Source organism: Lagopus muta, chromosome 6, assembly GCF_023343835.1.
Source record: "Lagopus muta isolate bLagMut1 chromosome 6, bLagMut1 primary, whole genome shotgun sequence".
NCBI lineage: Eukaryota > Metazoa > Chordata > Aves > Galliformes > Phasianidae > Lagopus > Lagopus muta.
The window spans coordinates 942,089-965,540 of NC_064438.1; the positions used below are offsets into that span (position 1 = coordinate 942,089).

At 45.8% G+C, this 23,452-nt stretch overlaps 2 protein-coding genes across 7 annotated transcripts in view; both read right to left on the reverse strand.

The window, feature by feature from the left end:
* QSER1 (glutamine and serine rich 1) overlaps positions 1-5,231 on the reverse strand; it is a 39,948-nt gene extending 34,717 nt beyond the window's left edge. Inside the window, exons 1-2 of one of the 5 annotated variants that reach the window (XM_048947400.1) lie at positions 1,056-4,812; positions 672-849 (exon numbers count right to left, since the gene is read on the reverse strand). In XM_048947400.1, the coding sequence (XP_048803357.1) occupies positions 672-695 (24 nt within the window). In that variant the 5' untranslated portion in view covers positions 696-849; positions 1,056-4,812. Of the gene's footprint in view, positions 1-671; positions 4,813-5,103 lie in introns of those variants that run through there. The other 4 variants (XM_048947404.1, XM_048947399.1, XM_048947401.1 and 1 more) reach the window with 4 other exon arrangements.
* Positions 5,232-10,653: 5,422 nt separating this feature from the next.
* Positions 10,654-21,803, reverse strand: PRRG4 (proline rich and Gla domain 4). Of its 2 annotated transcripts, none has more exons than XM_048947407.1 (7): positions 21,746-21,803; positions 20,720-21,033; positions 20,179-20,293; positions 17,103-17,266; positions 15,866-15,914; positions 15,368-15,503; positions 10,654-14,660 (listed from the first exon to the last, which is right to left on the reverse strand). In XM_048947407.1, the coding sequence occupies exons 2-7, from the start codon at positions 20,762-20,764 to the stop codon at positions 14,432-14,434; spliced, it is 738 nt and encodes a 245-aa protein (XP_048803364.1). In that variant the 5' UTR covers positions 20,765-21,033; positions 21,746-21,803; the 3' UTR covers positions 10,654-14,431. The 2 variants fall into 2 exon arrangements, with proteins under 2 accessions (XP_048803364.1, XP_048803363.1); XM_048947406.1 differs by lacking the exon at positions 21,746-21,803 and adding an exon at positions 21,441-21,462.
* Between the last annotated feature and the right edge of the window lie 1,649 nt (positions 21,804-23,452).

A 23,452-nucleotide genomic window follows, 5' to 3' on the forward strand; every position in this document is an offset into this window, starting at 1 on the left:
AGCTCGGTCTTCTCTGAATGCACTGCTTTTCTTTGCCTGAAACTTCTCAGAGTTCTCTCCATCACTTGCATGGCACAGCAAGACTCGCCTTGCTGCAGAGGCTGAGCACCGCATGGTGTCTGCATGGCATTCAGAGTTATTTTTGTCACACTTACGGCCACCAAGGAAGGTCTGAAATGACAGGATTCACGTGCTATCTTTTAACCAGATTTATTTTAAGTGTATGGAATAGGCACCCATAATGTAAAATGACTTTTTGATACGCAGAGTTGTGAACACTTTGCCTAAGTGCAAAAAAAAAAAAAGAAAAAAGAAAATCAAACAATCCAAGGAAAATACCCTTGCGTTGTATAAGAGCTCTCCTTATTGTCTACCATGAATAAAACCAGTCAAAGTCCTTTTCTCCTAACCAAGACTTTTCTAAAAACAACCTCCTTCCCATGACAGCATCATGCCAGGATCAACAGCATCTCCAAAGGAACAAAAAAAAGAGGTGGGCAAAAGTACAGAAGAAACAAAGGGAAAAGGTTGTTCTCTGGTGATACAAAGTAAGTGCTTACACCTAAAGTAACAGGGTGAAAGATAAGATACTCATACCGACTGAAAGACTTTCTGCAAAGGTGAAAGAACACAAAACCCCTTTCTTTCCGAACAAGGAGGTATTAAGTAACCTGCGGTGAAGCTCTCAGCTCCATGGGAAAGAGCTCACATCTGAAATATCACGGTAGGTGACCTCAAGGCGGGCCCAGGGCTTCACGTGGTTCATCTCAGGGAGCTCCTCCTGGGGATCTGGGCAGCAAAGCCTTCTCAGGACACCTGCTGAAGACAGCAGGGCTGCACCCTCAGCTCCTGCAGCAAATAACAAGATGCTTGAAACACCTGGTGTAGTTGGTACACTCCCAGACAGGTCAGTAGCACAGCATTTCAGAGATGCCCTTTTGGCTCATTCATTAAGTCCCTCTAAAATACCTGTGCTACTCCACAGATTGATTGCGTATGAATGTTTCCAATACAGACCGTGACAGAAAGTTTAGTAATATTTAGAAGTGACTCACCTTTTTATATGTTTATAAATTTTATTTAATCCTCCTGTGCCTTTATCTTTTCATAGAAAACATTTTAAACACATTCTGTTTATGAGCTTCAGCTTTCTGCAAGTGAAACACCGCACCACAGGGAACTTCTTGTATTACACCTGTTTAGCAACAAACACTGTTTTTACCCCTCAGGAAGTTTCATTTGATTAAAAAAAAAAAAAAAAAAGAGAGAGAGTTGTATATTTTTCTATATTACCTGCATTTTTAATTTTTATTTTCTACAACTTCTATAGCTATGCACAAATCTACTATTACTTCAGATTGAGCCCTACCAAAGTCACATCCCTACAGCTGTTACAGAAAGCTTGACAGCTATGCAAAAAGGGTAAGTTTAAAAAATAAATAAATCCTAGCAGTGCATTATAAAAGTTGGAGTCTCGCAGTTACATAACTTTCCCTCTGAACTATCACTAAGCAGTTTGTTATTTTAGATTAGCTGCTATAAATATAGGTCACGCTAACCAAATGTCAGTGCTATCTATTGTAAAGAACCGTCTCAAATTCAGTGCTGTAAAACCCATACGTCTGGGTCGGACAGAGACGGACACAGACTGCCAGCACAGAAGAAACACCAGAGACCACAGCGGTGGCCATCAAGCTTAAAATAACAAATAACTGGGACTGTCATTCAGCCACACACAACACAGGGTCAGGTCCTAGAGCTGGGCTAACACCAAAGGAGAGCAATTAGCAAAAATCCTTCTCCAAATGGAAACAAGAGGGCTCGCCAAGTCGGACATGTACTCAACCAGGAACTCATCATCATTATCGCCTTTCTGCATTTCTCCTTCCAAGTAATTATGACAGTCTCACCAACTACTACACAGCCATTATGGTTTTCTGAAGACCGTGTTTTTCCTCAAGCGAGTAACAAATCAATCTGCTGCTCAATACGGGACTGCACAACCAAAGAGACAGCATCGGTGTAGAAATCAGGTTTCCTAAGAGATAAAGGTCATGAGCAGCGTTGTTCTGCAGGAATTCCTTCCAGCTGCAAACAGACAGCATAAGAAGCAGGGGGAAAATGGGGAGCATGGAGGACAGGAGCGCCCATCTCAGCCCTCCTGCTCTGGGCTGCTTTGATTGCGCTGCCCAAGCACTCCCCAGTGCGACTGAGCTCTTCTCAGCTAACGAAGAGGTTCCAGTGATTTCCATTCTCATTCGTTGACTTCTATTTATTCCAGGATAAGCTATGCCACAGCAGACCTGGTAACGGTGTCCTTACAATACTCCACCGCACGCTTCCTTTGGTAGGAGCAGTGCCACTGCACAGACAAAACAGTGCCTGCAAGAAATAAGGAGCAGGATAAAAACCAGATGGCTGAAGTTAAGTACAGGACGACAGAAGCAAGGCTTGTAGGGAGGAGAAATCATTTTGATGAGCCACGACTGTGAACACGGCTCTGCACACAAAGGGAACGCAGCCTGCCACAACACAGCCTGCACCAGCATAAATATCAGGACAGCCTGACGGAAATACTGCTGCCTGTACCACCTGAAGGCCACGTTCTCTTCAGACAAGGACCAGATGAACACGGCACACATTTTTGTGATTTAACATCAGATGAACACAGCTTCAGCTGTTCAGATGACTACCTGTCAGCCACAATCAAAACCAGCGTTTGGAACATGGTGAAGCAATCTACAACAATGCAAACCAGAGTGCTCGAGCTCTGTCCCAGCACACCAGCACCTACACGACCCGCTTCCAGCCTCACTAGTGAGAGCTCATAGCTCTGAGGTCCCAGTTCCCCACCCCGCCGTGGAGAATAGCAGTGGGAGCGAAAACAGAAACACCTGTGCACACTGAGACTGTATTTAGCACTGTCCCCAAGGCAGTTTACATCCTACTGCATTTTAAATCTTACCATACAACATGAACCCTACATAAGAACTCACTACAGGAGAACTTCAAGTACTCTGTAATTCAGGCTTTTTTTCCCTGACATTGCTACAGCTTAAGAAAGAAAACACAGTCAACTTAAAATATTTCAGTCAACACCTTTAAAAACATACCGTTTATCACCATCTACGTAGCCTCAAGATGAAACTTCTAGGAACTGAAAGCAAGATTTCCTTGACATTGCTTCCTAAAGCATAGCAAAAATATTGTCATATGAAGAATGCATTCAGTAATTCTAATTTGATTATATTTTTTATTAGCAGGCTGAGTGTTATAGGTAGCAGGCAACGATCCTGTAAGCTTGTGTGAGGAACTTGTCTTGAGACTGCTCTCCATACCATTTCCATAAAGGAATTTCCAAAATAAAAAACTGATAATGCTTTAAAGTAGCACCTATTAAAAAGATTTAAGTCATGTTTTGAAAGCAGGGTGGTTGTTTTTCGGAACGCAGGAACCAATCATCAGGCACTTGTGTATCTTCAAAGACCCTGGAGGGATCCAGGGTTTCTCTGCACTACAGATTCTTAACTGACCTGGAAAATACAAAGCTTCTTCATGGAACAGATGACATGATCCTCCACAGATGCTGAAAACTGGCAAGAGCAATACAAAAAGGGCATGTCGCTGACTACCGCTGCAGCCAACATATTAACATGACTAAAGAGGAGCCCAACGATTAAAAAGGAAGATGAAACAGAGCAGTGGGAGATTCTATTTTACCACGCTGGCAACTTTGAAGGGAGCGAAGCAGCTTCATAGGGCCAGGTTGTGGCCAGGAACCCAACACTCCTTGCAGTTCTCTGCGAAACGGAGAACCTGGAGCCTCAGGCCACACAGAGATCTTCTTGACATCAATTTAATTGCTTAAAAAATGCACTGTCTGCAGTTCAAGGAGAATGACAATATATTGGAGGGCACCCAGGAGAAAACAAAATAAATGAAGTTAAAAAAAAAAAAAATAAGAGAGAGAGAAAAGAATGCCTGGTAACAAACGTCAGAAAATTATTTTTCTTAATGAGAATGTAACACAGAAAACGGATGAAAACTCTGAAGAATTCCTATTTGGGAAAGCATGACTTACCACAGAACTTCCAGCATCAATAGGACCATAACAAGATTTGGAGCTGAAAACTGAAGGCAGCCACCTTCAACTCAGGGATAAGAAAAGAAACGTAGAGCAGGCAGGTCTGGGCTGCATTGGAACCGGCTGCCCAGAGGGGCCGCGGAGCCTCCTCCCCTGGAGACATTCAAGACCCACTCGGGTCCTTTCCTGTCCAACCTGCCATCGCAGGGGCTGGGACTCGACGATCTCCAGAGGTCTCTTTCAACCCCTACGGGTTGCAGAGCCCAACGACTCTGCAAATTCACGAGGAATTTGTAACCCTAACCTTCTAAAGCTTAAACTCTAGCTTCAAACGCAGAGGGAAACAACAAAAAGAAGCGCCGCGACCGGCATGACGAGCGCGGCAGTCCTCAACCCGACGCCCCGTTCATCTGACCGCACGGACCGAACCGCGGCGCCCGCAGCTCCGCAGCTCCACGCACACCTAACCGACAGGCAGCTTTCCGCGCTCGCGACGCCGTTTGCCTTCACGCCGCGCCGCACAGAGCGGCACCACAGCTCCAGCAGCGCGGATCTCGGCGCCCAACAGAGGCTCCTTCCAGCCGGCGGAGCTGTGCCCTCGGGGAGCAGCGCAAGGCCGACGCGACGGCCCGGCTATCCCCGCGCTTCCCGGAACTCCACCAACTCTCCGTCGGCGCTCCCGGCCGGTCTGGCGGCGGGGCGGCCCGCAGGCAGCGCGGGAGGCGGCGGGCACACGGACGGACGGACGGGCGGGCTGGCGGGAGCGTGGCTCGCGCGGCCGGGCCGAGGTCACCGCTCCGCATTGTTCCCGCTCCGCTCCGCGCCCGGCCCGGCCGGCGCCGCCTGAACTCTTGAACCCGCGGCGCCGCAGCCCAGCGCGAGCCTCCGGGGCGGAGAACGGCGACGGCGGCGCGCCCCGCTCGGGCAGCCCGCCCCGCCGAGGGGCCCCGCTCCCACCCGCGGGGCCGGGCCCGGACCAAGGCCTTTCCCGCCGCGTCCCCCCGGCGGCCGCTACTCACCTGGGCTTCGGGCCGCCGGCGCCCCGCTCGTAGGCCCAGGCGGCGGCGGGCTGCGCGGCGGCCGGGGCCGGCGGCTCGGCGAAGCTGGGGGTCGGCGGGTAGTTCCTGTCCATCATCGGGGCAGGGCGCGGGGCGGCGGGGGCTCGGCGGGGCCCTGCGCGAAGGGCGGCGGCGGGGAGCGAGCGGGGCGGGTGGGAGCGGCCCCCCCTGCCTCATGCGGGGCGGGCGGCGCCGCGGCCCCCTCCCCGCCGCGGGCCAGGCCGCCGCGGCCCGGCCTCCCCTCCCCGCCTCCGCTCCCCTCCCTGCCGCTCAGCCGCGCGGAGCCGCGGGCGGCGGCGGGGGCTGCGCGGCGGGCGGGCGGGGACCCATGTCGGGCCGCTCCTTCCCAGGATGCACCTCCCGCCACGGCCCGCCGCGGGGAGCTGAGCGGGGCCCGGCGCCGCGGTCGGGGGGCTGGGAGGAGCGCGGCGAGCGGGGACGCGCGGCCTGGCGGGGTGGCCGGGCCGGGCCCGGAGGGTGCGGGGAGCGCCGCGGGGGATGGCGGCCGGCACCGGGCCGGGCGTGAGAGGGGGGGGGGGGGAGAGGGGACGGCCGAAGGCGGGGACGGCCGGGCCGGGTGGCGAGGGGAGAGGCCGGCGGCGGCAGCGGCGCGGCGGGGCCGCGTCGAGCGGAGCGCTGGGGCTTTGTTGGAGGGGCCGGGGCGGGGCCATCTTGTTCTCGCTGAGAGAAGCGGCGCTCCGCGGCGTGGCGTCAGCGCCGGGCACCGCCGAGACGCCAGGCGCCGCGGCCACCTGAGCGCCGCCTCAGAGCGCGAGGCGCGGGGCCGAGCGGCGTTCCCGCCTGAGGCTAACACCACACAACCGCCCGCGGGCGCGCGGCAATCCGCGCTGCACCCTGAGGGCACCGCCGGCGGCGGGCACGTGACTGCGGCACGTGACCTGCGACCGCCTCCCCCCGCGGAAAAATTGAATCCAGCCGGGGGGGGCTGGTGAAATGTGGTTTGTGAGCGTGTGCTTTGGAGGCTGTTCTGGTGGGTCGAGGGAGCGGGGATCGCTCAGCGCGGTAAGGAGGAGTTACTAGCGAGGTGCTGTGGATCTCCGCAGCTCCTTGAAAGGAGGTTGTGGTGAGGTGGAGGTCAGACTCTTATAGCATCACAGCATGGCCTGGGTTGCAAAGGAGCACAGTGCTCATCAGTTCCAACCCCTGCTGTGTGCAGGTCGCCAACCAGCAGCCCAGGCTGCCCAGAGCCACATCCAGCCTGGCTTTGAGTGCCTGCAGGGATGGGGCATCCACAGCCTCCTTGGGCAACCTGCTCCAGTGCCTCACCACCCTCTGGGGAAAAGCTTCCTCCTCATATCCAACCTAAACCTCCCCTGTCTCAGTTTAAAGCCATTCCCCCTTGTCCCATTGCTATCCACCCTTGCAAACAGCCGTTCCCCCTCCTGTTTCTACACTCTTCAAGTACTGGAAGGCCACAGTGAGGTGTACTTAGGGCCTTCTTGTTCTGGGTAACGGTGTTAGGGCAGGGGGCATTCAGGCTGGGTCTTAAGAATAGTTGCTTCTCAGAAAGAGCAGTCAGTTGTTGGAGCAGGCTGCCCAGGGAGTCACCATCCCTAGAAGGCAGATGTAGTGCTTAGGGACAAGTTTTAGTGGGCGTGATGGGGATGGGTTGGGATAGGACTAGATCATCTTATGTGTCTTTTCTAGCCTCAATGATTCTATGAATGTGACACAGGATGAGATGTGGTGAGGCAGGCAGGAGGAGAACAAGGCCCCAGGGTGAGGGTTGCTTTCTGTGGATGAAGGTGAGGGAGCACCTGAAGGCTTCTGTACTGCTCAGAAGACAGAGATGTGTGCTGGTGGCTGAGTAAGGCTTCTGAAGGTTCACTTTGTAGCACTTGAGGCAATGTCAAACCACAGGGTTTTGCAGGGAAATGCAGGCAGGAGAAACTTTTGCCTGCAGCTAACCAGATTAGACATGTGATATAAATCAGCATCTCAACATGTGAATGGAGTAGAGGGAGTGCTTAGTGGGAAAGCTGTTATCTAGGAGACTTCAGGAGGAAAAGCTGAGGTTCTGATTCTCTCGTTCCCAGATTCAAGAAGCAGCAAGGCCAGTGTGGGGAGGGCAGGTGAGTGCCAACACTGCGTAGAAAAGGCTGAGGAGAAGCACAGAGAGGCCAGGGCAGAGGGACGAGAGCAGAGTAGATCATGCCACCGATAGACCAGCAGAGTGAGTTTTCCTTCTGTTTGTGTGAGTGAGCTCCTGCACTGCTTGAAAGTAGCTTTGTGGGGAGGACACTTAGATGTTCTTGCAGGATGTCTGCACATCACCATTACAATAGTCACCTGGAGTTCCCTGTTTCCTTCAGATGGAAGGCGTGATAGGTGTGTGCAGGTGGAGCCCCGTGCACTCAGCTGTAGGGTTGGTCGGAGGGATGGTGGTGATGTAAAAGCTTCTTGCTGCAATCTGGGACAAGGTAGTAATAAATTGTAAAACTACCAGTGCTGTGTTGAATTTTTCTCAGTTAAGGGCATGAGCCTTAAAGCATGTGTATTTTCTTTACAGATTATTTCCCTAGAGAGGGGTGTATGTTAATACTGATACGTAACTATAAAATCCTATCGCATAAGACATTCCAAGAACAAAGATCAGTTGAGATCTATAGGCAGGGAAAAGAGGCTCACTTAGTAGTCTGAGTTAACTATGTAAGTATCATTATGCTACAGACACAACTGAGAACACCACCACCAGTGTTTGTAAACACCACCTAAAGCCCTGTTATCCCATAGTCTGCATTTCCTGTGTCTGAGAGGCAATTGAATTCTGAGGTACCTGGGAGACTCCTACCTTTTTCTCATCCAACTGATCCCTGTTCTTGTTGCTATTCTTAGAAAGTTCCATTGAAGTGTGCATTAAGATGTGTATTAAAATACTAGACAGTTTCATGATTCTGAACATTGGCTGGAAATGTTTCAATTCTTGCATTCATGAGGAAGGCATCGGTTTCGAAAGCAACTACTGCTTGACTCTGAGAAGCTGACCTTCGGTGGGCTTTAATACATCCAGGGCTGTAGCTCATAACTGATCATACTATGTGTGTTTTTTAATCAAGTATTTAAATATGTTTTTCTGAAAAACAAGCTATTATGAGTAAGATCTTAAATTACAGCGCAGTAATGCAATCTGTGCAGCTTAGCAGCCGGGGGAGCACTGAATTTCTGTTGCTTGTTCTTCTCCCTGAACAAAGTAGTCTCCAATTGGAAAAACAGTGGATCTTCTGGAGACGCAAAATTGTCATTTGGTGGTCAGGAGGCACATAAGCACAGATTTATGTACTTAAGGTGATATGGAGGCTGTGCCTGATGTCCAGGGAGTGTGCTTCAAAGCTGCAACTGCTTGCTGGCAAGGATACCTTGTCCCAGCAGGACAAGGATGCTCACAAAAAGAGAAGGCCTTCCCCTTCCCTTCCCCCTTCTCTGCTCCATCATCCTGTTCCCAGACATTCACTCTGGTCACAAAGTGAGCTGTAAATTCACTCCTCTGGCAAAAGAACATTTAATATTTTTTTTTGCCAGGTCACTTTCCAGTAATTCCACTGAGCTGAGCCAGCTTGTTTTGCGTCACACAAATAGTGGTTCAGGGCAAGGAGTGGTACTGCACAGCCAGAAGCAGGTGGGAGAGGAAGGACGTGACAAGAAAAAGCAGGAAGCTTGCTCTTGATGACAAGATGTTGAGGTGGCTCATGTTGTGTTCAGTATAGGAATCTCTGTACTGAGTGCTGGAGAGTATGTCTCCAAGCTTAGCCTATGCTTAGCCAGAATCAAGGCAGCACTGGCAGGACTGTAAGCTAATATGCCTGTCCTTTTCTTTAACCTGATGGTACATAATGCTTGAAGGCAATGTCACTTTAGTTTTATCTTTAAAGTGGCCATTTGCCAAATGAAATGTAGGATCCAAGTAATGGGTAGTTTCGGTCACTGTTTGTCATCAAAATTTTGATTTGGCAGTAATTAGTCATAAAAATCTGATTTGGTCCTAATTAAGATCAGTAAGTCAGTCACAGGCCAGAATAAAGCACCACCTGACATTTTTTTGTAACCAATTTATTGACTTATTGGTTTCTCAGTGCTGTTAGCACCTATGTTAATGCATCTGCTGAGTGTGATCAAGTGTTTTCCTATTGTATCTGGCCCGGCAGAATGTTCCCTGGTATGTACAGCCTGAACAGTCCACAGATGTCAAATACCAGGACAGCCCCACTCGGGGCCTTTGTGCACGAGGCAGCAGGTGGTACTGAATGGAGCGATTCTTCTCAGGGCCAGCAGTTGCTGCCTGTGCTTTTGGCATCCCTTTAACCGCAGGTACAACGAACCTGGCTCTACCAGGCTTTTCCAGTGTCTGTCCACAAACACTGCCTTCTTTTACAGAGAGCACTGCCTCTGTCCTGTGCCTTTCCATAACAGAAGATGCCGGGTTTTGCTCTTATCTCAGCTTTTCCCACGTGTTTAACCAGAGACTTTTCTTTTTTTTCTTTTTCTTGCATGAAGAAGTTTTCAATGTAGCTGCTGCTTTTGCAGCAAAATGATTGATTTGCTGTAGGGCAATTTGGATGCTCTGAGAAGAGTCATGGCAAAAGCATGGAGTCAGAGGCACATGCTGGATCAGCAAGCTGACCAGCAGCTTCAGCTGCTCAGCAGAGAAAGTGGTTAAAGCACAGCACGCAGCTAATTCTGCAAGTCTGAGCTTATGACAAAGTTGGTGGAAGTGGATGAAAGGATCATATTTCAGACCATGATAGTGCTTTATTCTGGAGCTATCACAGCGTCGTAAATAGCTCGCTGACACACACAGACGTCTTGGTGGCTGCTTACAGTGACTAACGCTTTTCCATTTGCCAGCAAACACTCTAGAAGTGCTCAGCAATTAGCCTTATCCCGAGAGAATGGGCTTTGAAGATTGATGGAAGTGGCGTTTCGGAGACCTGCTGACATTTTTATGAAAATTAATGTTCCATGATTAAAAATATCCAAATAATGTGAGTGTGCGCGACCAGATGAAGTTTGAAGAAGTTTGGGCCAAAGCGGAGCTGGGACTGATTAACAGATTTTGAAAAGAGTGCAGGATAAAATTTCTGCGGCTTCTTTCTTCTCCTTTGAACAGACATTAGGTATGGGTTTATGGAACATGGATATAGGGCCTTAGTGTGGACTCTGTGTAGGTGTACGTGCTGCCAAGCTCCCGTATCTTCCATTAGAAGTAAAGAGAAGTGCATCAGGTGTTAGGCTGGACTATCACGAGTCTTTTCAAGCCTATTACCGATCTCTGCTCTTTTAGGTGCAATTGTGACTGTGATCCCGATCAAAGCAGAAAATTGCAGTCGCTTAACAGATTGGATTTTGCATTTTACTTGGCACTTGGCCTGTTGAAATGTCAAACTAGACACTAGTAGATGTGTAAATAGGGAAGAAATTGCTGCCTTTCAAAGAGCACACTTTATCCAGGAGCCTCAGGGCGAGTACTCTTTGCATTTCTTTATGTTCAGTGCCTTTATTTGATTAAAAAAAAAAAAAAAAAGCTTGGGTATAATCTCAAACAAAGGAATCACAATCTTCAGGAAGATAACTGAAGTTGAGCTACAAAATTATGGCACTGGAGGTGTGAGCTGGCACAAAGCACACTGTGCCAATGAGAACAAAGTCCTTCCTTTTCCCAGTCCTCCTCCTGCTCACGTGGTTCCACAACTGCTCACACTGGAGTTAGTTCAACCCACGTACCCCCTTTGTTTTTGCTGGATGAGCGCGTTCAAATTTATGAACTATGATTTAGAACTTGTGCAAGGCCAGTGGGAGAAATGCAGTGAGATTTAGGAAGAAAGGGAATTTAAATAAAAGCCTTTGCTCTCAAACAAGCTTGTGATCTGACAAGGATTATTTTAACTCTTACCAGAAACCATCCTTTGTATCGCATCCAAGCTAAGTGTTTACCATGAAGTACTGGACATTCAATTACCAATATTTATTTAGTAGGCTTTGATACTTGGAGAATTTCACTGAAGGTGTTTGAACAACCTGGGTGATCAGAGGCGTTTCTTATTCCTTAAATGAAATTGGCACTGCATCAGAAGTTTAAAACCTGTTCTGAGGTCTTTCCAAAACACGCCAATTTCTAGACAAGTATTTTTTCTGATACATCCGTGTGCCTGGCTTAATGTGAATGAACCTACACCCCACCAGCCGTATTCTGGGTCTCAGTTCAGTTGACTGCTTTGTTGTATCTTTGAATCTTCGCTATGCTCTGAGTTTTTAACCAGCTTGTTCAGTTCGTCTTGTGTGGTTATAAGTACAAATCTAGCTGTTTTATTTCTGCTGTGGGTGAAAGAGAGTGGTTTAATTTAGTGCAATCACACAGTCAATGTGTTTGTTTTCCTGTAAAGTTACTCTGCACCATGCTGTGCCATGGGAGCTGCACACATGTGCAACTTGGCAAGTTGCTCCCCGCATTCAGTGCATACCTTCTTCAGTCTGAACTCACTATTACTGAACAATGAAGTTCTCTTCCTGCTTTGCTTTTGCACACCTGTTTTGGTGCTCCCTGATGTGATCTTGCTCACTTCACTAACCGTAAGAAAGTGGGTGTTTTTTTTGCCATGTCAGTGTATTGAAGCTTCCAACCAAAGGTCTGGTGAGAATCAGAGGAAGGTGGAAGGGTACACAACCTCGTCCAGTCCTGAAGACTTCATGTACAGAGCCTGTTGTTCACCATTCAGAGTGGTGAAGTTTTTGTTGAAAGAAAACAAACCATGTCATCTCCCCACTGACAGGGGCTCTACAGCACAGCAAAGAGTTGATTTTTTTAAAAACTTTATCATAGGCTGAATTAAATTCCAAGAAATGTGCAGATGTTCATTGGAAACCGTTTTGCAAGAGAATAGAAACTAGCAGTGTTTTAACTATTGCTGCCTCTCCCCCCAAAATGCCAGCACTTAAAGTTGGAATGAAAAGATAACTAGGGCAAGTGCATTCAAAAGGCTGTGTTGGGTGGGCAGAGGGAGGGCTGAAATATATGAAGTCACAAAAACCAAACACACAGCTCAGAGACTACTGCAAGCAGAAGCTACCACTGAACGAAGAGCACGGCATTTGTGGAGATGCGCTGAACGCATCTGAGGGGAAAATGTGAAATTTCTTAACTGTGAAAATGATGCAGGGATAAATTTGTACAGTACAAGAATGAATATATTTCCAACGCAAAGAGAATGAACTTGAAGTGTCTGATAGATGAGTTTCACACCTGGGGTTTCTTTCCTGTTCTTCCCTGCATGGAACAAGTGAGGATAGCAGCAGTAAAACTTCTGTTGGCAGGGGAGGTTTTAAATAAACCAGACTTTTTGCAGTTTTTAATGTTAGTGGGCGTCAGCAGGACAACAGAACAACATTTAAATCAGGTTTGGGAACAGTATTGTTTTTAAATAACGTGGCAGCACAGTACATTTTTATTAACAGAAGCGACCAGTTCTTACATTTCTGGCTCCAATCCCAGAGCAGTTGAAGCCAATAAAAAAGATTGCTGTAGACTTCGATAGAACCAGAGTCAAATGCTTCATGACTCACATTTTCCTGACCTGCAGTGAGGAAATACACTTCCACGTGGCACTTTGTTTTTGTTCTTCCAGTGAATTCACACGTGCACGCACACCCACTTATGAAAAACCTAAAACATGTCATGTTTATAATGTTGCTCATCAGAGCATTTGAGAAATGAAATAGTAGGCTCTCTTGTTTTGCTGATGCAGAAAACACGTAGCAGAGTTGGAGACTACTTTTGTGAGCCTCAGTTATTTGCTGTAAGTAATCACCTGTCCACATTTGTAAGAGGTTGCATGATGTAACCCTGTATGATGTCGAAAGGACAACACGGAAACTGAGTTTTGGGAAATGGGCCAAGGTGATGGCTAACAGCATTGAGGTACTGTGACATGTTTGAACCTGTTCTGAGAGAAATGAAGTACCGGGTAGTTTTTCCTCAGAATCTCATTTAGAAAACAGGCAACGAGTGAACTGCTTGGGAATTCTTTCCCCACCTAAGATGAGGTAAGCTTAAGTTGTGCTTATTTTAATGATATATGTCCTTTGCAGATTGCTACGTTGCACATAACCACTATCTGAATGTCAGCCTGCATATCTTCAGTACCTTCAGGATCCGAACTGCAGATTCGCTGATTACATATGAAGTGTTACACTCTACAGAAGGTGCAGTTTTTGCAGTTTCTGTACTATTTCTGTAGTTTAATTGCTAAAGAATCTGAACTTTCACGAGCCCTGTGAAATCCCTCTCTTTAAAAGTGCTGCTAACACTTCCATTTAATTTATATTTGTCATTCTTCCTGTCTCTTCCAAAGGCCCACAGTACTCTACTTGTTCGATATTCTTCTCTAAATAACAAGCTGGAGCATCAAAATCACAGAAGCACAGAATGGCCCGGGTTGGAAGGAACCTCAAGGATCATGAATCTCCAACCCCTGCCACACACAAGGCCACCAACCTCCACTTTTCACAGCAGCCCAGGGCCCCATCCAACCTGGCCTTGAACACCTCCAGGGATGGACAGGGCATCACAGCCTCTCTGGGCAGCTGTTCCAGCACCTCACCACTCTCGTAATAAAGAACTTAAAAAAGCTTTTGATTAACATACATTTTTGTTGAGTGTGCAATGTGCCATGCAACTAATTACTCTTTTTAATCCAAAATAATAATCACAAAAATACATCAAATTAAGTAATGCTTACCAGCATAGTCTAAAATGAACCACTGTAATCCAGAAGCAGAAATATATTCACACTTGCAAGATAAACTCATTGCATGATTTTCATACTCAAATCTATTACTAGAATGAATAGAAAATCCACACAGCAGCAATGTCAAACAACACAGCAGACTTATGATGATGACTGAAAGTATTAAGTCACCAGAAAATGGTTACTGTCAATAAAACCAATTAAAATAATGTTCCTTCTAAAGAAACAAGATAAAACTATTAATAAAACATCAATAATATGATGGCATGGCTCAAAGTGCGTGTGGAAGAGAGGCAGTACAAGACTTACTCTTCATACATTCTCTCTTCTTAGAGAAACACCCTTGTGCAAAGAATGGTTCTGCAGCTTTTGCAACAGTTCACTCTCCCAAGGGGATCTTGATTTGCTCCTAGCTGTGCTAACAATCTTTCACATTTCTGTAAACCATCTTGCAATATGCAAGGTAGTGAACTTTTTAAAAGTTTGTTATACCTCAATGATCCCTCCTCCCTTTAGGAGGAGGTTTGTAGCTAAGGGGCAGGAAGTGACATAGACTTCCTAAACGCCCGTACCCATTTTGGGGGCCCTGGGTAGGGGGGCGGAGGTGCGTCATGTTGCCCGCCTGCAGTAATTGCTTGCTCGTAAGTTGGTAGTCCTGAATCATCAGGTCTGGGAGGAAGTGGATTTAAAGAAAGTTCTTCGTGCCTTCTGAAGATGGAAGTCGAACTACGTCTTCTGCTTCTTCCATGATCCAAATGCCTAAGTGACATCAAAAGCATTCATAAACAGTGGCTTTTGTTTTAACAAGGAAAGAAAGAAGTCGTCACTCTTGCAAAATTAAAAAACCCAAACTAACAAAACCCCAAACAAAACAAACACCCTTGCCCTTAATGATCAGAAACACCAGAATCCAAATACTCTCTTCAAGCTACACTGTAGGAATAGTTCATTAAATTTACAGGGAGAAGAGAACAGAGAGTCCTCTTGTGCTCCTTGAAGTTTATGATGAAGGAACGATCAGGGCTAGAGAATTAGCAGAGAAGCATTTCCTCCAACCTAATTCTTTTCACATCTGACATGGAGTATATGCTCCTTATGGCATGAAATCTACTTTTAAGCATGAAATAAAACACATTAGACCTTCCATTGTAGGCCCCACCCTATTAAGTGATGCTGTATTTCAGTGTTTCGGATCTAAGATGACACACACAAAACAAACAAACAAACAAAACAATGACCAGAAGTTATGTCAGCCATGCGAGTGCTGTTCTGTTGCTCTATGCTTATGTGTTACTGATTAACTTCAGAGTAACTAGTGCTTACCATTATAATATTGCTTCCAGGAAAGTCAGAAGTTTCCTACTGGCTTCCCCGAGGACACAGTCAGACCAACCACTAGCGGTTTTTAAATGCCACCCTCAGAGACCAAACTGCTTGTCTTGCTTTTAAGCAATGAAATTCCTTACCCTGGTGGTTGCCTTGATTTACATCTATCTTTGCAGCAGTAGAAGATAAGTAGTCCAATTATGGCTAACATTCCTCCAGCAGCAATTGGACCGATTAGAAGTCCTGTAATGTTTATTTTTTGTAGTGTTTCATCACCTGAAAATAAAACATGGGCTATTTTCAGATAGGGTTCTTTCTGTGTTCTTGACAGTTTATACTGTGAAGTACTATTCTTCTTGTGCTGTTCTTTGTCACAAATGTCTAGCTTGCTCTGAGAAGCCATGATATCTGTGCAATCCAACCTAAGATTGCTGTTCACGTTCATCTTAAAGCAAGTGAGCAGACGTTTCCTTTCCTGTACGTGAAACTTTGAAGAAGTCTTTCCTCCAGTGCCTTCCAAATATTATTTCATGCACTTGTGACCTTGACTGAGTTGTAGATCTGCTCTCTGAATGCAGGATGTATTAGAATAAACATAAAATACTGCAATATGAGAAAAGAAGAAAAGGGTTTCTTACCTGTTTTTATTCTAGGACCTTTAGTTGAATAGTCGTTCCAAAACTGTGTCTTTAAAAATACAAAGGAGCAGATGTTAAGAAGATCCATAATTGGCTTATTGATCTTTTTTTTTTTTCAATGCAGCACTGTAGCAAAATTCAGCAATGGCATGAATGGAAGCAACTCTTGCTGAAGGATTTGAACTTGCTTATCCCAGCATATTTTTGTCATACGCTCAAGTTTGCATAAAAACCGCAACTTCAGAAAGACGATAATACCAGATTTGAACAACAAAACTGCATTAACTGTCTGATGTTAGCTCATACAGAGATATTTTTGCCTGATTACAGCAAAGGCTAGCACACATTTTGATACAAAAAATGCCTGCAGCTAACCTTCGTAAATCCCTACAAAAGAGTAAAGCGAGTTCTTAAGAATCAGACATTCACATGAACAGCATTTGAATTCATATTAGAGAAAAACATTTACGTTGCGCGATTGCTGTACAGCAGCATTTAGCCTTGATTATTTGATAGACAGCAAAAAACTCCAGCAAGATTCTGATCTAATGCTTTCACAATTGCAAACCAACATTTTCAACTTCAGGTGTTTCTTGCCCTTTCTGAGTTAGGGCAGAGCACATCTAAGGTCAAGAAGAGAGTACTGTTTTCTGCACTGAGTCAGTCTTCAGACAGCCATTATGTTCTACTGCTGGGCCAAAAGGTTTTTTTATGTATTTCCTCTTTTAATAAAAATTTTATTCCAAGCTGTATATATGCAGCAATTTAGAAGATGATTCTACAGGAATACTCTTCAATAGCTAAACTGTAGATGTAGCTTGTACTCCTGTCTTACAAAACACTTGGCATTAGACAGGGATGAAATCAGCCAATTAATGGAGCTCATGAATGCATTTAACCTGGATGCTGACAAATTGCTAAGAAAAACAGTGAGATTCTGAAATGTGTAGATATGTGTAGGCATAACTCTTCTATGAGAAGAGATACTTGTGAAGTTTCATTTACATTTCTGTCACAGAATTGGAGTCCTTGTCTGAAGCCTTGAAGGGAATAGTGCATATGCAAGCCCATTCACTGTGTATCTAGAGCAGTAATTCCATCTAATTTGGGCCTCTACTGCCACTATAGAACAAGCATTTGTCTCACTTGTGTTATTTTTTCAGGGCTACAGGATTGAAATACAGCAATCATCTATTCAGCATTCTCTTTCAGTGCATTACATTGTTTGAACAACTACCGTTCTATCAGTGTCTTCAAAAACTTCTCTGGCCTCCTCATAGCTGCACAGCTCTTCCATACATTCTCTTTCCAGGTTATCAGGCGTGAATGCTTCAAAATCAAATCTGTTGTTCAGAAGATGTCGTCCAATGAATAAATTGGCCTCCTTTGCTGATGTGAACACTAGTTAAAAACAAACAAAAAAGTTATTTGAAACAAGCTTGGAAGGCCAAAGCTTCTGGTTTTTAAAGAATGGGCAACACCCTATAGGACTATGTTGAATCCACTTCTTCCCCTAGCACATCTCAACTACATACAGGAGAAAGGAGCACAAAGCTCTTCTCCTAAAACATTGACTCTGCTGCTATCTTTTCTAACTATGTAATATAAAATAGAAATACTTTCCTCCCATAGAGCATTTCAGCTATCCCTAATACTGGCCAAGAGTATTTGGTTCTCCTGACAGCTGCTGAAAGTTTAAGTTTCAGTATTGCTCCTCCTGGGATGTGGGCATCAGAGCCCTTCAGAACAAAGTAATGCTTGCAGAACGCAGAAATCCAGTCACATTCAAACTAAGCAAAAAACAAACAAACAAACAAAAAAAACCCACCCAAAAACCCAACAACCCTCAAAATACATCTATCAATATTCTGCAAGTTTGTTTACACAATTCAGAATTTAAATCACAGCAGCAGAGCCTTATTCTTTTCACATTTGTTCTCACTGTTGTGACAGCAAGTACTAGCTAAAGTCCTGTGTAAACATTTCTTTGCTTTCAAGTAGTGTGTGATAGGAATTCTACTGGCAGCAGACACTTCTGAAGACATTTAATTCTTTTTCTCTCCCATGCTTCCTCCAGGTGCCACAAGGCCCTGTGGAGTAAGCTGTGAGGTAAGATTCCAAAAGAGTTAGTGAAACTACAGCAGGCTTTGGAATATAGGAATGCATTTTCTCACCAGACATCTTCATAGTCAAATTTTATCCCGTTCTTTGTACAGCTTCCTTTAAGGAATATCATCTTCATATAACAGAACTAGTTTTCTGGCTTGGCTGGTAGTGAATGCATAACCTGTTCTCTAAGAAATCCAGACTATTTGGTTCAGTAACATAGGTAGAGGATTATTTTCGCAAGGGCAATGCACAAACAGCACTTTTCTATACCAAGTCAGATAGCTAAAAAAGGGGGTGAGGCTCAGAATAAAGGTATTTGGCTACAAATTAGCTGTGTTCTTGTTGGTTTGTTTTGCTGGATTATCATACCATTCAGGAATTTCTACCCTCATAGTTAGATAGCTCTTCCAGCGCTATCTCAAAACATTTTGTTCTCTGTAAGCTAAGAAAATGCAAGTATAACCCGCATATTGGTTGTTCATGCTTTTAATATGGCAGTGTAATGAAGAAATATTACAGCATGGATAGAAGGAACAGGATGCACATGTAAGAAGACATCTTTTACTTAAGTAGTCGCATGATAACCTATGCTTAAAATATTGATGCTGTAAGTAACAGTAACTAGAGATATGGTCTTCAGACAAGAAAAAAGTGGAAATGGAAAACAATCACAATATTACAATAAATGCTACAATAAATACTATATTATCCATATTTTGGTTCATTGCAAATCACATTTGAATAAGCGAGCAGATCTTTGGTTTTGCTCAGAAGTGCTTCATTCCTTACTGCAAGCAACATTAGCTATACTTCCCACTTAACTTACATAATTGCTGCATTTTAAGGAATGTGAAATGTAGAACCCTAAATCCCAGTGATACAAGCTCTTTCTCTCTCAGTATTCATCTGTTTATCTGCTCTCTTTATCACTTTGTAGGATGCAATCAATACATACCTGTCTCCACCTCCAAATAGCACATGACCTGGCAATTAAGGAAGTATTTGGAGAATGAAACAGATGAATTTGAATTCTCTGCTAGATGCACTTCTGCAGTCCCGGAGCCACAGTATAACAAGATAGTAAATTCAGTTTTAGCACGTTTAATTAAAAATGCATCCACACAATGTGCTGAATAAAGTCACTCTGGTGGTAAAATGCTCAGAAGATGCTGAAGGTGTAACCTCTCACTGCAGGTACCCCACACTCTTGGCAACTGTTCTACTTGCTAAAACACTGGATGAAAGAGCCCCTTGCTTTCCAGCTCTACCTTGGAGCAATCTGGGCCTTTTTACTGCCAGGGGAGGGTTCTGTGCTGTGAACTCATAAGGAAGAGGCAGCCTGGCAGCTCTCTGTTTTGCCCCACAGCAGAACAGATTTTAATGAATAACCTGTGTTCAGCATTTTTCTGCTCGACCTGCTGCCCTGAAGGAGTCCCCTCCTCTATGTGACAGCTTTGACAAGCCTGTGCTAGGGTTATGGCACTCCTCATTCACTGAGAAGACAGGGCAGATATCTTACAAATTCACTTATGAAGCCCTGACACTGAAATGTTCAGTATCCCACGTGTGTCACAAGGACTTGAGTCCTTCCTGGAGACATCACTGATTTCTACCTTCCAAACGAAGGCACTGCAATAGCAGCACTGTGCTTTGTTTGAAGGTGGTGTAAAGGATATGGTATTGAGGAAAAATATCAGTCTCAGCAAACAAGCAAATAAACCCTTTCAATACAAATGAGTTTTAGACACTCAAATAAAACTATAATGTGGTGTACTCAAAATGTGGCTGCTCCAAAAGTAACGCCTCCTATTTTACGGTGTGTGTCCACAACATCAAAGGTGGACATTGGTGGCATGGCAGCAGAGGTTGAATCTCTCCACCAATATCCTGCTGTATTTTGTTGCCGTGTGATAGATGGCAGCAGAGCGGCAGTCTGACACAGAAGTAACTCCTGTTCATCACTGGTGAAATCAGAATGTTAATGGTAGCAACTACGTTGAAAAACAGTGTTTTGTAGCTGAGAATTTGCTCTGACAAATAGTGTTACTGTGGTCTTCGTATCTGTTGTCGTTTCCAAGGGAATAAATAGGGGGCGTTCGTGTCGGAGCAAACAAAGTACTATCAAAGATTACTCAGGAGAAACAAAGTTAAGAAGATATGGTTATTTTTCCGGAAAGCACAAACTCGTGCTGGCAGTGCCTTACCATGCGTGGCGTCGGGCTGCTCCGGGCTGCTCAGCCTCTGTACGCGGTGAAGAAACCTCGACGCGGTCAGCTGGAGCTGGCAGAGCAGCAGCAGCAGCCCCAGCATGGTGCGTACCTGCCCAACAGAAACCCGCACCTCAACGCACTGACAATGCAACCTCCCGAATGACGAAGCCCGAACAAGTCCCACACATGAAGTAATCCAACGCAAGTGCCTACACGCCGTTCAGCCCGACGGATCGCTAAAAAGAAAGCACCGACCCGAACAGGTCCTGCGTGCCATTGCGTAACCCCGCACACGTCGCCGTGGCTGTCCCACCGCCCGCAGTGGGGGCACGGAGGCACACGGGGCCGGACGGACCCTGGGGCAGGACGGGCCTCGGGGCCGGCCATCGCCGCGGGGCTGAGCCAGCGCCCATCGCTCCATAGGTAACTGCGGGCTTCCAAGCAACGCGCGCCACTGAAACAACCGCGATGACCCACGGAAGAGGGGACGCTTGAGAGCCCCGACGAGGAGAAAGAGAGCCCGTGCCGTGCATACCTGCCCGCAGCAGCTCCGAGCCGAGAGCCAGCTGCCGGGAACCATCCGCCGCCGTCCTCAGCGCTGAGCGCTTCCTGGAAAGGGCGCGGTGCACACCAGGGCAGCACCCGCCCCGCACCGCCGGCTGCGCCCCGTCGGGGCGGTCCCACGGCCGGGGAAGGGCTGAGGCAGCCCCGCGGGACGCTCCGTGGTGCGGCTGCGTGTGCGCTCGCTGCACGGCCGAGCCCTGAGAGAGCAGAAGCGTGCACAAAAAGAGCAGCGTAGGTTGTTGGTTATCAGGTAACGCTAGGATGGTTAGAGTGCCCAGTCGCTACCTGTTGGAATGAGAAACAGAAAGCCCTTAGAACGGAGGACCGAGCAGCTTCTTAACTGCGAAGTTCTTGTAGTTCTGACTCAGCATCTCGTGCTGTACAGTATTTACCAATCGGTTATGGTGCGATAAACTGCAGACAGAACCTCTCCCCATTCGAATGGGAACTACGCTGTTGCCTAATTAAACGAGCCCCTCTAGCGGAGCTCAGAGGCTGTGCACCCGGTGGGTTCTTCACCCTACTTCACTTTCTGAAACACAGGCTGTTCTTCAGTCTGCTACGCACAACTGTGCTTGAATTGTGCCCCTAACGTGAATATTTAGTTCTGAACATCTACGCTGTTAACCATAATTTCTGAGCAGTGGATGTCAGTACTTGTAATAGTACATCAATAACAAAAGCAGTCCTACCTCCATGCCCTGTCCATCCCTAGAGGTGTTCAAGGCCAGGTTAGATGGGGCCCTGGGCAGGCCGGACTGCTGTAAAATGGGGAGGTTGGTGGCCTTACATGTGGCGGGGGGCTTGAGCTTTGTGATCCTTGAGGTCCCTTCCAACCCAGGCCATTCTAGTTTTGGTTTATTTAAAACAGTGAGCCTCTAAATGATTTTAATGATTGCATAATCAATAAATATTAAGATGCTATAATTATGAAACAAATAAGAGAGCTTAGCAAAGCAGACTACGATAACAAAAAAAGGATAAATAGAAGGCCTACCCCTATCCTGGGCTCACTCACAAAACACCAGCAGAAGTGATCTCCAGAAGAGCTCCTTCCCCACTGGCAGCCAGCTCTTCAATAGGTCTAGAAGGGGTGGAGCCAGGTGAATTGCCTTCACCTGTGCTCCCAGGGCTGACTCACTGCTCGCCTCAAGTGGTCAATCAGATGTTCAGGCCGTGACTCAGTACTTCCCATACAATGATAAATTAGCCTTTGCTGGATAAATGATTCTATAGATCCTTTAAATTGTCGAGATGTCTCACGAAGGCAGGTAATGTGCTACACAACTGTTGTGGCACCTTTAGCTGTGCTGCCATTTTTTTTTAATCTGGGAAGTTCACGTGGGTAAGAAGGAAAGAGACAACTTTGGGCTGGAAGTCTGAGCATTGTTTTTGTATTCTAAACATTCATAGCATTTGCACTGTGCCATTATAATCTGACTTATGGGTGCGTGGACCTACAATGTGACAAGCATGTCTTACTGTTGCCCCATTCATGCAAATTCTTTGCTATATATGGGGAAAGGTTACTGAGTCTGTATCAACACCAAGAGTCTGAGTATATTTCTGTATGGGAACTGCTGAGTCACAGCCTGAACCTCTGATTGACCACCTGAGACGAGCCATGAGTCAGCCAGAGGAGCACAGGTGGAGGCAATTCACCTGTGCTGCCTGGCTCCACCCCTCCTAGACCTATTGAAGAGCTGGCTGCCAGGGGGGAAGGAGCTCTTCTGGAGATCTGCCCTGCTGGAGTTTTGTGAGTGAGCCCAGGGTAGGGGTGAGCTTTCTATCTGTTCTCTTTTTGTTATCATTATTTGCTTTGTCAAACTCTCTTGTTTATTTTGTAATTCTAACAAATATTCATTGAGTATACAGTCTGTATTTTTAAACTATGGTTATTATGTGAGACTGAGGTTTTCTAGCAAGCTAATAATGAGATAATTAATTATCAAAACAAGTAAAGAACTTGTTCTGTTTTTTTTTCCTAGTTGTACTTTGTGATGCTGTTGTCAGCAGTTTTCAAAGAGATCTATTTTGTTAAAAGGCATTAATCAGGTTCAACAGTAACGTGTTAATGCTTCTGAGACTGTCTTTTTCTTGTTCAGTATAAACTTTGCACGTTTAATTCCTGTAGTTGATGTCTATAACTAAGATATCCTTTGTTTAATAAACCAAACAAGAACTTCCTATTAACTTCCTAGGGAGGAGAGCAGTTGCAACTTATCCCCGCTGTTTGTTTTTTTACTTCTAGTCTGTCTCTGCCTTTTCTTGTGGAGAAGAGTTTAATTAAAAGAACTCAGCAGAACTCAGTTGGTATGGAGCCCATATAAAAGAGGTGACTTGTAGAACTCTTTTGCAAAGGTAAGTTAACATTGACCACATGGATGTTTTTCTTTTGTGTGTAACTTAAAAAACATTTTTTTAATTTTTTAAACCTAGAGAATGAATGCAATATATTCTGGCACATAAATGATATTATCAGCTAGAAAATAATTTGGAAGATCTAGGTGATTACTTGGGATAGTCCTTAAATATTCTTGTTTCTCAAAGATTGTGAAGGTAGTTTGATCCTCTGCATTCATAGCCTCGTACTTATCCTTTTGTTGTGAACACGAAGATGTTATTTCCTAGTGTAGACAGAAAAATGCATGGCTTTTACTTGAGAGGTGGTGGTAGTGGTTAGAGTTTGTATTTCAGCTTGCAT